General features: G+C 40.8%; 1 protein-coding gene across 3 annotated transcripts in view; it reads right to left on the bottom strand.

The window, feature by feature from the left end:
- Positions 1 to 13924, bottom strand: part of MAMDC2 (MAM domain containing 2) — a 100810-nt gene that overhangs the window by 36657 nt on the left and 50229 nt on the right. For all 3 annotated transcript variants that reach the window (XM_019555196.1, XM_019555194.1, XM_019555195.1), the window contains 4 exons: positions 10209 to 10293; positions 8756 to 8893; positions 2211 to 2467; positions 5 to 98 (listed from right to left, as the gene is read on the bottom strand). In XM_019555196.1, the coding sequence (XP_019410741.1) occupies positions 5 to 98; positions 2211 to 2467; positions 8756 to 8893; positions 10209 to 10293 (574 nt within the window). The remainder of the gene's footprint in view (positions 1 to 4; positions 99 to 2210; positions 2468 to 8755; positions 8894 to 10208; positions 10294 to 13924) is intronic.

Raw genomic sequence — 13924 nt, 5'->3', positions numbered from 1 at the left:
ATACCTGTCCAATTACTGCAATAAACTGGGTGGAAAGAAAGGTCATCAAGAGCAACATAGCCTCCCTTAGCACTATTGAAGGCAACTTCGAAAATAACCTGAAACAAGAAACAGCAACTAATGAACTATTTTACATATCAATACAATGCTAAACAAATGAATCAGATGGAATTCTGATAAGATGACCTAGAAAAATTGCAAAGCATCTTTAAAAGGACAGCACAGCTCAGGTGAGATCTATCCCAGAAATGGTGGCCCAATCAAGGTTCTGGAATGAGAACTTCTCCCAGGTCATGGAAGCAGCAACAGAGCTACTGCACCAATGTTGCTAATTTTAGGGCTGCAACAAACTCTGACTGCTAATCCCACCTGTGCAAAAAAGGGTTTGGCTAATGGATGTGCACAGTCATGGATCACTCTAATCTGCTCCCAGACCATATCTATCCCAGAGCAGAAGTCACTGCCATGGAAAAGAACAGAATACTATGGCACATTGACTAAGTGAATCCTCAGCACTGACTCCCTAGCACCAGCTCACCTCATCTACCACTTCATAGTGGTTGTCCTTTCTATTGAGTATTGCAAGTATTGTTTATACTGCTTTTCTATTCTTATGCTTTTGTACTTTGCAGTCAGCTTAAAGTTAAAGAGAAACATCTCATCTCTAAAAATCTGTCTTAATTTATACTTTCCTAACAAATCTCATCTTCCTTCCCATATTAAGCTTAAGTAGGCTTCCACAAAAATAGGCAATGGCAGAATTTGCCCTGAAGTGTCTAATTGATTGTCTATTTACCTTGGGTCGTTATTTTCGATCTGTGGTCTGCAGACCCCTGGGGGGTCTCCAGACTGTGTCTAAGTTTTCCCTGAAAGATTACTATGATCAATCAAAAGTATGTGAATACCCACACTTACAACTTAAAGGCGTCTGTACCTCCATTCAAACATTTTTAGAGGTCCACAAATTTAAAAAGATTCAAAACCACTGTCTTGGGGCATCACTGTTGAATGAATGCTTCCTATGCACAATCAATACTCAGTACAAAACTCTTCTTAGACTTCTGAAATCTTTAGCTCTTGTCTCTTTTCAGGATAAAGACTCTTCTTGGAGTAGGGTTATTTAGTCTGTGTTTGTCTGGTGGATCTGACTAATAGATCTGCTTTGTTATGAGCACTACAGGATGTGGAAAGGATATACAGCATGTAAAAAGGCACAGTTTTATTTTAAATTCAATACATTTGAATGTCTGCAAACTCATTATGCATATAAGTGAAGCAATAAGTGTTTTATGCTAGGGTATCCCTATCTTTGGCAAGTGGAATTAAACACACAGTCAGCCTTGACAGCTGTATCAGTTATATTCTGCTTATACCAAAACCTCTAAGAAGCTTCAGTGCTGTTCATCAGGGGGAAAAAAACCCTATAATCAATAATTTATTATTATTATTATTCATAGATTGTAAGGGGCTGGAAGGGACCTCACAAGATCATCAGGTCCAACCCCTCTGTACTAGGCAGGAAATAAATTATAATGCATTTTTGCTTTATCTTAGAGTCTTAGAGTTGTGTTAATAATGGGGAGGCAGCTAGAGGAGTAGAAAGCAAGCTCTGGTTACAGAAGGCTAAAAAGAGAGAAGGAAGAATGCACCCCAGGCAGTAACTCAGGGTACAGAAACTACCACAACTTTTATTAATTTTGCACAGTGTGAGCAGAATCTATTTGATTATGTAACACACAACCTTGAGGCAAAGAATCAGAGGATCCCAGAAATATGCAACTAGAAGGGAGCCGAAGTGGTTAAACCCCCTACACTGTGTAGGTTCAAGTACACTTAGACCAGCCTTAGCAAACACTTGACTAAGCTGTTGTTAAAAAAATTCTGATGAAGGAGATTCCACAGCCTTCCTAGGTAGCCAGTTTTTGATTCATATCCTTATAATTATAGCCTCCCCATCCTTATTGTTAGAATGTTTTTAATAATATCTTAACTAAATCTGTGCTGCTATTTAAGTTGATTTATTTTTTCTCCTTCCCCCAGCAGATATGCTAAACAACCGGTCACCGACCTCTTTTAACAACCTTATGGTTAACAGCCAGAAGTAAAGCTGTTCTCATGTCCCCTCAGATTAGACTTACCATTACCATATTAAGCTATTATGCAAACAGTAGAAGACAGAGCTATTTCACACAGGTATTTGATTGTCTTACCTCTACTGGGTATGGTGCGTCAAAGTCAACCTCTGCTAGATTCCACTCTGCATTCACTGTATTGTCTGTTTTCCAAATCTCTTCATAAAAGCCACTTGTATCTCGGATATAGAGGGTAAAAACAATGCCACTCTCCTGCTTCAGTTGGTAATAAAAGGATAAACAGCCAGACATGGGCATGCTTGTCTTAGGTGAGATTAGCTGAGCCACCTCCTGAAAATGCTTGACATAAACAGAATCCACATACATGTAGTGGCCTAAAAACAGGAAAGAGATTTGAATAAGTATAGCAACAACATTTAAAATAGGTGGGCTGGGTAGTGGTTTTTCTTTATATAAAATGCCTGTTGAGAACTACAATGACAGGCTCCTTAGTGATGCCAATCAGAATTGGCATCACTAAGGCTAATAACCGGTGCCTCATCTGACAATTTACAAGTGTCAACTTCCTTCCCATCTCACTTATTCCTGCCTACATTGATCTCCTAGAACAGTTTGGCATGGGGCTATAGGTTTGTGGAAACAGGGCATCAGAAATAAATAAGCCAGTCACAATCCCTTTTCCCTTTTTACCTCAAAAAACTTGAGTTTATTTTAGACTGAAGAAACTAGTCTTCTTTTCCCAAAATGTTTGTGGATGCTGATAAATGAAAAGATGCATATCATAGATGATTAACATGTTCCAGTCATTTTAGATATTGCATTTCTGCTCACCCAGCACTAAGAGGTAGATTCTTTGTTGGTGGAATCAATGGAGTTATGTTGATTTACATCAGCTGAGGATCTAAACGTATATATGCATATGTATTTATATGAAATCTGTAGATATCTTTTTGTGTGTATATGGGCATGGATATGCACACACGTGTATTTACACTCCCTGTCTTAGAAATGCATAGGGCTGCTGCTGCAATAATTTGACAAAAAGTATTAGCATTGCTCAAAGATGAGGTTCATCATGAAAAATGTTAGGCAGCAAGTAGAGAATGTACTAGGCAATAGAATGAAATGGTGAAACTGCAGCCTATTTCAGAGCTAGTGTTGTAAAGGCTTTGTTTTGGTTTGTATATTCCTGTTGCCAGAGCGCTCCTTACCACTGTAGCCCATTAGTTATCTGATATCTTTCAAACCTGGAAGCATTAGATGTTGGTTTTTTCAACATGACCTAGGAACAGTGCTCACTTGGCAGTTGCTGCTTCTTGTCCAAGTCTGGAAAAGTCCTGTTTCCCCACTGCCATATTAAGCCAATTTTCATTCCAACTGTCCAATGGTCAAGGGTATTTTTTGTGCTTCTTTGTCCTTATGCAGTATTACCAGTTGTCACAGCTTAATGTCAATTGTTCGCAGTAAGCTCATTCACAAATGATGGAAAATTTTCACCAAAACTCTCCCACTAGAAAGAGACTGTCTTAGGAATCAGTTTTTTAAGGCCATCTTGGTCAATATGGGCTTGGCCCTGGAAGGAAGCAGGCTGACTGCCAAAGAAGAATCCCTCACAGTTGCGGAATTTGTTAAATGCATACAAATCTAGTGAAGTTGTACACTGCCTGTTAAACTCGAGTCAAATTTGTTAGTAATGGTTACTTGCCTTGGAGTAAAGCAGGGTTGGACTGACACTCTGTACTCAACTCACACAATTGTGAAAGAAAGAAGGAAGGCACAGCGGTATGAGTTAAGGAAGGAGTGTCAGCCATCACTTTTGATTTCCTCGTTTCTTGTTTTTTCACAAGCTTCACATTATTAAAGACTGCAAATTGCAATTACAAATCTCTTGTGTTGCTTTCCTTTCAATGCCATCCTTTGAATGTGCTACAAACATTTATTTAAAAGATAGCAACAAAGAACTAAAAGATTTGCCAACTCGTTGCTATTATTATATAAAGAGGTTCTTCTTCTTGCAACAATATGATAGGGAAAAGGTGCCTAATGCACAAGGGCTGAGTACAGGGAGAGTTCTAAAGAATCACCTAAACTTTGCTTTCTAAACCTCCAGGAACAAAACTTGTTCAATGAAAGGGACTAGTGCATAAACATTCAAACTCCAGTTCAATGTCACATTAAGAAGCTGTGTTTCATCCCTTACACTTCCTTTCGCTCAATTCTTCTTTCCAGTATCAACAGCAAACAAACACCTAACACATGGATAAGTCAGCACTAGTAGTATGATAAGACTTCTCAAGTTTATCATGTGCTCTTATGCTCTGACTGTAACTTTAAAATCTAGACAATGATTTAAAAGTTATCTTTCCATTTTAAACTTCTAAATTTTTGTATGGAGTTGAGGTTTTTTAAGCCTACTACAAGAAATAATAACTATAGCATAGTGGTTTTAGACAATTTTCCTTAAATTTCTCAAGCTATCTGGATCTCCTATATATCATGTCTGAAATAAACAACACCTCCAAACAATGACAGTCACAACAGAGGTGCCCAGATAAGATTTGTAGTGTGAAACTCTCATAGAACTCATATCTGAGTCACAATCACTGTTACAGATGCAGCTCTAATACTGCTGTTGTTTTACTATCACAGGCAATAAATCACATGAAAATCATTAAAATTGGCTGAAATAACAAAGCTAATGTGCAAATAGCACTATGCTTTGAACTTGACACCTACCGTAGGTTTGCCTAGGTGTGCATTTGTGACCCTTCATTCAAGCTATACAGATACTTTATCTTTGGAATATATGGCAAATGTTCTCAAAAGACTTCTTCTAATTTTGTGCTCTTCATTCTTGAGTGTTCAATTCAAAACACTTCTTGGCTGACTTTCAGAAATGCTTAGCACTCTCAAATCTTACACGGTTCCATTATAAATCCATCCAGAAACTGAAGCAGGTACAACTGCAGCAGTCTAATCTACTCCACTGCTATTGCATATAAAAATAAATGCTATAATAGACATCTTGGCCTTATTCTTTCCCAGGAAGTATTTACTCAGTGAGAGAAATGTAATATTGGGTCTTGGTGAAGAAGAATGTCTTGCATTTGAAAGCTTGTCTAACTGAATTCTAACTAAATTGTTGCCCCAATAAAAGATATTGCCCTAACAAATCTTTGCCATAAATAAGACATTCAATCAATCTCTGAACATGGGGCTAAATCCACAGGGGAAATGCATATCAAGCAAGGTAGTTCATTAGAAATGTCCATTCAACCAGGTATAATTTCTAATACCTGCTGTGTAAAGCATTTGGTAACACATACAGTTTTAAGAAAAAATAAAGCTTTTAATCTGTCTCAAGTTCCTTGTATGTTTGAAAAGGAAAACTAGGTGGCTCATATTTACAAAGCCATACTCCATGTACAGGTTTTTCATAGCTAGAAGCAGTTCTGACATCTACATTTTCATTTTGCAAATGTCACAGTAATTTGCTGCTCTTGCAGTAAACCATAATTTTTTTGTGTCTGTTCCAAAGAACAGGGCAAGGAGAAGAACACAAACTGGAAAACATGAGAATAAAGAAACACACAGTGGGCACATCTACACATACAATTAATTCGACTGAATAAACTCCGGCACATTTCACACTGGAGTTTATTGCTCCCGGGCTCCGCATTTATACGTGCGCCCAGGACAGCAGTACATTGAGCCAGGTTGGAGCAGTCCCACCTGACACAGAGCCCAGCAGGTCAGCCTGCCACCCTTGGGCTGCTCCAACCTGGTTCCACATGCTGTCAAGCCCCCTGGACTGTAACACCGTTGTGCCCCTGCCAGCCCCCATCAGCATCTACACACGCGTTGCAGAGTAAATAACACCAGCTCAGGATAGTACTTGTGTTGACATAGTAAACATCTCATGTTGACACAACTAGTAGGGACTAGAAAAAGCAGCTATGGCCATATCCACGCGAGCGTGGACATTTGGTTCTTCAGGGACAACTAGCAGCAGGGCACCTTGTGCCACTGCTAGCTGTCCCGAGGGAACACCTGTGCCACATGCTTTCTGGTGCACAGCAGGTTACGCCAGGTGGAGTAGGGGAGGCCAGCGCCAGCACTGAACTGGCCCCAGCAGCCTTATCTGGGTTCCTGGGGGCCTCTTGGGGCTGCAGCAGCGGCAATCCTGCCTCATGGAGCCTAGCCAGCAGTTGGAGTGTGGGTCCAGCTGGCATAGCTCTGGTTTTGACCAGCATGCACTGCCCCTGTGTACGCCGCTATACTTTTTTTTTACCCTTGGATATACACAGGCAAGAAAAAAAACCCACAATGCTCCCTTGCAGCACAGAGAACAACTGGATCTGTGGTATGTGGTGCCATAGATGTGTCCACTGCACAACATACTGCATGGTTGCGCTCGTCTAGATGTAGCCTATGAGAGTAACGTTTTGGGTCTGCTCCTATCAAAGTCTGTTTGTGCTTAATTTTATGTGCTGTAAATAGACTGCTCCCAAGCATAAAATTGAGCATGTGTCTTTACAGGATCAGAGCCTAAGCTGAGGAAGACACAACTGCTTAGTCTCCTTTAATGATGCTTGTGCAATTATTACAGTAACACTCACAGATGTTACCAGGTTTTGCATATAGAAATTACCTAATCAATGAATGAGAGAAAATGAAGACGGCAAGAATGTATGTGAAAGCAGAAAATAGGTAAAAACTGTGAGAATAAAAAATGTGAGAAATAGAAAACACCTAGTAAATTATCTAATGAATACCCCATCTGCCAATGCAGGATTGTTCCTTGCAGAATATTCTGCAGTGCCTTGTCAACTCTGTTTTAGAGTTTTTAAGCCCCAAGGCTTATACCTCCCCCTGTGAGCAATTTAGAACAGTAAAGTGCTGGAATGAATAAGAAATAAAAGACTTGGGTGGAGGAGTCACCCTTCATCATATGCAATATTAAGAAGTAACAGAGTAGAAGAAAAGAAAACAGGTCTGGGAAAGACAGAATGTGTTTCATGTGAGGTTCTGGAAGTGCCTAGGGAAAGGATGGGATAAGTGGTCTTCACACACTCATTTTAGCCCCTTGGTCCTGGCTAAGAAGCAGTGGTGACAGATATGAAAAATGGAGGCACTGTCTTAATCTCAGTATTATTGTTTTTAATGAAACCTACTATATACGCCAAAAATGGAAGTGTACAAAAGTATTTTTTCTTTCTTATTATATGACCCTGATGCCATAAATGTCATATATTGTGATCCTTTCACTTACTTCACATCTCAGTCAAGTTCCACTCTAGAACTGACATCCTCTGCAGCTACATACTCGCCTTTCGAAGCAGTCATGGGTATGACCTGCCTCCAAGCAAGTCAGCAAGCATGAGAGACAGCACAAAGCTAATTTAAGGTCATCTAAAGATAGAAAATTGATCAAATATGAACATTTTCTCTCAAATGCAATCATTCTTTGACGGTTCTGAATTCTCAGGTATTTTGATCCATTTCATAGTTATCTATTGTATGCTATGCTAGAGTCAAATTTATCAGATCAGTTCAGTAATTGCAGTGGAACTGGCAACACTGCTCAGAAGTAAGTAACTTCAGAGAGAGAATGGTGCAGAAGGGAGTTACCTGCCTTCCTTTTATAGCCCAGTCATTCTTTCACAGCAATATAAATAGAACAATATGATTCATCAAATGTTTATTTTTAATTAACATAAGAATAAAGTCTTAATATATCTTTGGACTGGATGATCTGCTAAATCTCATAATTGCTACTGCATAACGGCTAAAAGTTATATGTCATTAGGATGATAGACCATTATTATATTCCCATATTACATGCCCCTGAATAAAACACACACTTTGCTTTGGAAAGGCAGATGGGGGGTGGGGGTGGGGAAATGTGTTTAGGATTTTACCTGCTACAGCAAGGGCTCACCATGGCTGAACACTCGCTACATGGTACAGGAACAGAGTTCACTCATCAGCATCACCCACCCTTCTCCTGCAGCTCCATAGCTAGAACTGGCAGCAGCTTTTCTTTGCTCAGCCAAATTTGGCAATAGCAATGAGAGGGTTAAACCTCTACATGCAGAGCTGAAAGTGAGTTACCTGATGAGTGGACTCCATCCCTGCTCTATCTGGCTGGGAGCTAGTTACAGCCCCGCATCAGCCATTTCAGCATCTTTACACATGCTCCGGGGGTGGGGGTGTGAGGTATTTTAATTACAGCGGCTCTTAGGAGCCACTCCAATTAAAGCACCTACTGCATCTCTTGTATTCAGCATCCCGTGCTTCACAAAGGTGGTGGGGGCATTCAATAAGCTTTAACTAAAGCACCCTTACTGCCATTGTGAAGTGCAGGGATGCTAAATACATGAGACACCAAAGCTGCTGGAGCATGCTAATTAGCATGCTCCAGCAAACTCAGTTAATTAAGTCAATTAATTGTGTCTGCTCAGATGCACTGTAATTACAGCGTGATAAAGCAGACGTCCCACACGTCTATAGGCTCCTAGCCCCCATTCCAGCCTAGAAATCAGTTTCCACATCTAAAACGCACACCCCTATTTTGGATTGGGTAATTTTCATTGAAAGGGTGCATGATGTACATGAGTAAAGATGGTATTCATCTTTTAGATAATCTATTTGCTACTTACCAAATTCACTGTTAAGCGTATGGTCTCTAGGAAGGATAGATTGTGAATTCCGAATATTTCCTCCACCCACAAACCAGTTCACATTGGGGTTCCAGTGGTTCCTGAAGCCACACAGATGATTTTCTTCAAAGTCGCAGTCTGCAATACAGACAGCACCATAAAGGTCCAGTAAAATCTTAGTACACATATGGTCATTACAGAAGCTGCAAGGAAGGCCGTGGCTAAGCATTCGCCTTACTGGCTCAGTAGAGTCAATATACCAGAACCTCCAGTCTAAAAATAAGTTACAGAGCTATCCATGCTGGTAACACACAAAAGCAAGCACAGAATTTCACACTTTGAGTCACCAGTCTTTAATGTCTGCTATAAACGTATCGTTTCACACAGTGTTCAGTTGTACTAGTCTTTGTGCCATGTGTTAATAGATCTTACTGAATGCTGGAGCACATCACTAATTAGAAAAATTCAGAAGCCAAAATAATGACTCAGCATAGTACAATATGAACCTGGTCTATCAGACCAGTACTGTCACTGGTGATTCTCTGTGGGAGACTGAGAAAGGACTCTACAGAATGGACTGTGTTGCAGTGAACTGCAATGAGGGGGCAGCTAAGAACCAGTGCCAGAAAACCAAGGACTGGAGCTGGATAGCTGAGCTTTGCAGATGGAATTGTTTTAACTGGCTCGGGCCTGACACTTTACAATTGAAATAACTCAGACTGCTGTGTTCAGATTGCAAGGCCAAACATCTGTAATGATTCTTGTTTAATTCCTTTGTGTTTAAGAACAGGAGATTGAAGTACACACAGTTATTCAACTGTGTAAGTCTTGTGATGTTAGTTATAGAAATATAATAAAATCCTAGAGTAAAAGATAATATTTCACATTAAGTGTTAGTTATAGGCTCTGGAATGCAAAATATTGATCGCCCACTATCAGATTCACCTAAAGTCTCGATTACCACAATTTCTTAACCTTGGTAGAGATTTTTAGGACAAGCCATGGGCAATGAAGGGATTTAATCCCCTTTTTATATGTTAATACCAGTCCAAATTTAACTGTGGAGCCAGTGGGATACCTCCAGAAAAAAAATGAATAGACAGTAAAACAAGGGGCTTTATGTCCACTATTTACAGCAGTCTAACTTTGTGAGAGTACTGCAGTAGGTCCTGTTATAAGAATAAGCAGTCCAGAAATAAAAAGCATAAATAGAAATGAGGCTCTCTTTTTTATATAGCACACATACATAGTATAAAAGACACAGCTGTTCATATAAAAATGCACATAAGCTCAGTTGGAAAATTATGAAATTTTCCCCTGAATGTAATAGACTATTTTCTCTTTAATAAAAGTTTATTTTTTCACACACAGACATGTACTAGTAGGTCTAATTTTTAATACAAAAATATTTGTTTTCATTAGTGTACATCACAGGGAGATGAGGACTACTTACCAATACAGTATCCAGGAGTTATTTTAATTTCAAAAATTGCTATACTGGCAAACTTATCTTGTCCCAATATACCTTCCAGTACAATCTGCACAATATAAATAAAAAACACATTTTGGATGCTAATATTTCTGTTACTTAATTAGACCTCTAAACTGTAAAACTGATACAGAGTAGCCAAAGGAATATAGGGGGTCTCATTTTGTATATAATCACCAGAGTTTTAACTTTAAGTTTGGGCACCCAGGGCAGCATGGGGGTAGTGCTCACCTCCTCAGGAAGACTGCTGCTGTCTCAGAACAAGCTCCTCCAACATGGGTTGTGATAATGGTAAAGACTCCCTGGGGACTGCCATTCTGGTGTTGCCTTCAAATTTGTACCCAGGGCTGGTTTCCTGGTCACCCCACTCCCTCCAATTACACTACTGATAAGCACCAGTATTTTGCATTTTGGCAGTTTGGCAGAGAAGCCAAGAACTAAATGGGCATAGCGACTAAATTATTTTTCCCCTCCAACCCAGTGCTAAAGCATATCTTCAGGAAATGGAGGGGCCTGTTATATTTTCCTTCCATTCTCTACCTGTTTGGTGGATAAAGGATTTCAGATGCTTTGAAACAATCAACAATTTCAGTCTTTTGACTTAATTAACTGTTGATTTGACACTTTGAAACAAATCCTTTTTCCCACAGCTTCAAACCATGTGCACAGGCATCCTACTCGAACTCCCAGAGGAGCACTCAAGCATAAGATGCAACTGTAATGCAGCAGCCAGTGATCCTGAGACATGGATCCGAAAAAGCCTTTTTGAGCAGGATGGGAACAAGTGTATGCTGGCAAAGTGAGCACTGTGGGTTGTGCATGCTACACCCGCTGTATCAGTGTTGCACATGCCCATAGGAACCATGTTCTTCACATTCCTCCCAAAGGCACTAGGACAAATACAACCCTTATGTAACTTTGGTGACTTCAACAGCATTACACCAGGGATTAATTTAGCCTACCTTTTTATAGGCAAAAAATCTGCTCCCAGTGGTAGGGGGTGCATGGGGGTGCACATGTAGGGGGTGCATGGGGGTGCACATGCACCCCCTGAGAGCACTGGTGAACCCCCTGACAGACCATGCTCCCAGCTTAGGCAATGGGCAGTGGGACTGCTGGTGCGAACACCAGCTGGGGAGTGGGAGCATCAGATGAAGTGCTGTGGCCACTTCTTGGTCAGCACAATTGGCCATGGGGGGATACCCCACCCCACCGGTCACTAACTGGTCATGGGAGGGTGGGGGCTGTGCCCCCCTAACTAATGTGGCACCAGTTGCCCATGTGTGCTCCCATTTAAATCGTTGGAAAAGGTTCTCAATTAGTCTCATAGGGCACATCTATATGTGCGCTTTAATGCACGTTAGCCTATTTTAATGTGCAGTAAAGCATCACAAATAGTGCTCGTTAGCTAATGCACATTAAAATAGGCTAATGCACATTTTTCTATTAGAGAGCACCTACACATGAGCACTAAGACTGCTCCAATGTGCTGGAATTCCAGTGAGTCTGCTGGAGCACGGCAATTGCCATGCTCCAGCAGCATCCTGCATCTCATATATCAGTGCCCAAAGTTAAAAATGGCATCAGGGCAACTTGAACTAAAACTCATTGAACAAGCTATAGTTCAAGTGCCCCTGCTGCCATTTTTTAAGTGCAGGGATGCTGATACAGGAGATGTGGCAGCAGTTTAATTAGAGCAGCTCTCATAGCCAAGCTAATTAAAGTGCCACCCTCCCCCCCGACCCTCAGAGCACATGTAAAAATGCCCTCACAACAGAGGTACTATATTTAGTGCACATTACATAAAGGACATTAATGAACATGTAGACATGCCCATAGGGGCTGGATTACAAATAGCATTATGCAGGTACCATAGCACCACACCAGCGAGGCACCTCCTACCCCTCTCAGCTCCTACGTGTGTGGTGTGTGTTTGCCTGTATGCATGCAGCTTAGCGACTTTGAGGGAAATGGCCATCATTATCCTTCTGTCCAGTATGTGTTACAGTATCCTTGAGTCACAAGACAAAAATAGCACCCTAAGCAAACATGTATAGTAGCGACCGGCACCATTCAAGACAATGATTCAGATATTCCTAAATTTTCTAAGCCCATTTCTCTGAATAGAACCAGAATCTAGCAATGGTTCTAACAGAGTCATTCAGTGAGGGGTTATGGTCACAGGTACCTGCTGAAGAAAGGGTCCGAGTTAAAGGCAGCTAGTTAAGGAATGCAGGAGGTAGCAGCAATATGTTGGAAGCAAAATTACCATGAAACCAAAAGATAAAAAAACAAACTACCACAGACTGTATAAAAAAGGGTCTGGGTACAAAATACTACTCTGTAATTTTCCGTATTCTCAAAGGAGTGGAGAGCGAGAAGCACCCAGTGTAAGAAGCAATGGGCACAATTCCAGAAGGAGAGGCTATGTGTCCTGATGGGCAGCGAGACCAATAAAAAACTAAACATATCTGTAAAATAAGTGCCCTTGGGGTAAGTAGTTACAGGTTTGGGAACACAGCCTATTCATCTGGCTTAGGTAATACTTGACTGAAACTGGGGCAACATTAATTATTTCATCTTAGGAAAAGAATTAAGATTGATTTGGGCTGGTGATAACGGGATTCAGTTTTAAAATCCCTAGAAATTTTGGAACAAGCAGTTAACATTCTAGCTGGGATGGATTAATCCTTTCATCCTTGGGTAACTTAAATGGAGTAGCATGCATTTTATTGGGATCTTCTGAATGCTCTCTAAAAAAGCAGATGTTGTTTGCACCAAAGCACATTTTGTGGTAATGCAGAAACTGACTTACGTGTGAGCTATTTTGTGCCCAGCTCTGTACGTACAATTAACATGATATCAAGCACAAATCTGATATTAGCATGTATCTTTGGCATCCCCTAGTTTGATTTTTGAGCTAAGCTGAAGTACTGTTCCCAACAGTTTTTATATATTATCAAATGTGCATTACCCTGCAATCCTTGGGTGCACCTAAATCTCATTTAAGTCAGTGAGGGTGCATCTACATGTGCGCTTTACTGAGGAGCTGACTAATTAACTCTGCAGTAAAGTGTCACTGTCTACACATGTGCTAGGGCTCAGTAAATTAATTAACTCTGCTGTAGAATAGTACTGTTCGGGACAAGTACTATCCTACAGCAGAGTAGTTATGTGTGCCAAAATGCATGTGTACACAGTGACTGGGGCCGGCAGGGGCACAAGGGTGCTATAGTGTGGGGGGCTGCCTGCTGGCTAGTCCTACCCTCATGCCTCAGCCAACCCCTCTGCAGCATGTTGGCCCAGGTCAGAATAGCCCCAGGCTGGCAAGCTGACCTCCCCCCAGGCCACCTGCCAGCTCAACATGCTGTGGTCTCAGGCACACATGTAAACACTGCACCTGGGAGAAATAAACTCCAGCATGAATGGCACTGGAGTTTATTGCTATGTGCTAACTGCACGTGTAGATGCACCCTGAATGTTTTACATGTTGTAGAGGAAAGGGTTAAATCAGAGTCTGGGTTTCACTGGAAAAGCTTTCCTTGCAAATTCAGTTTTCTTTGTTCTCACTGTTGTTGGATTTTCCTACTTAAAGCAACAATGAAAGCCAAAAATAATGCCCAGCAAGACAGAGTGTTTAAAAACAAACAGTAGTACATCACAGCATGTGCACAATAAAT

The sequence above is a fragment of the Crocodylus porosus genome, unplaced genomic scaffold, assembly GCF_001723895.1.
Source record: "Crocodylus porosus isolate Cpor-Errol unplaced genomic scaffold, CroPor_comp1, whole genome shotgun sequence".
NCBI lineage: Eukaryota > Metazoa > Chordata > Crocodylia > Crocodylidae > Crocodylus > Crocodylus porosus.
The sequence above is the reverse complement of the archived record's forward strand: the minus strand, read 5'-3'. Positions and strand labels throughout refer to the sequence as shown.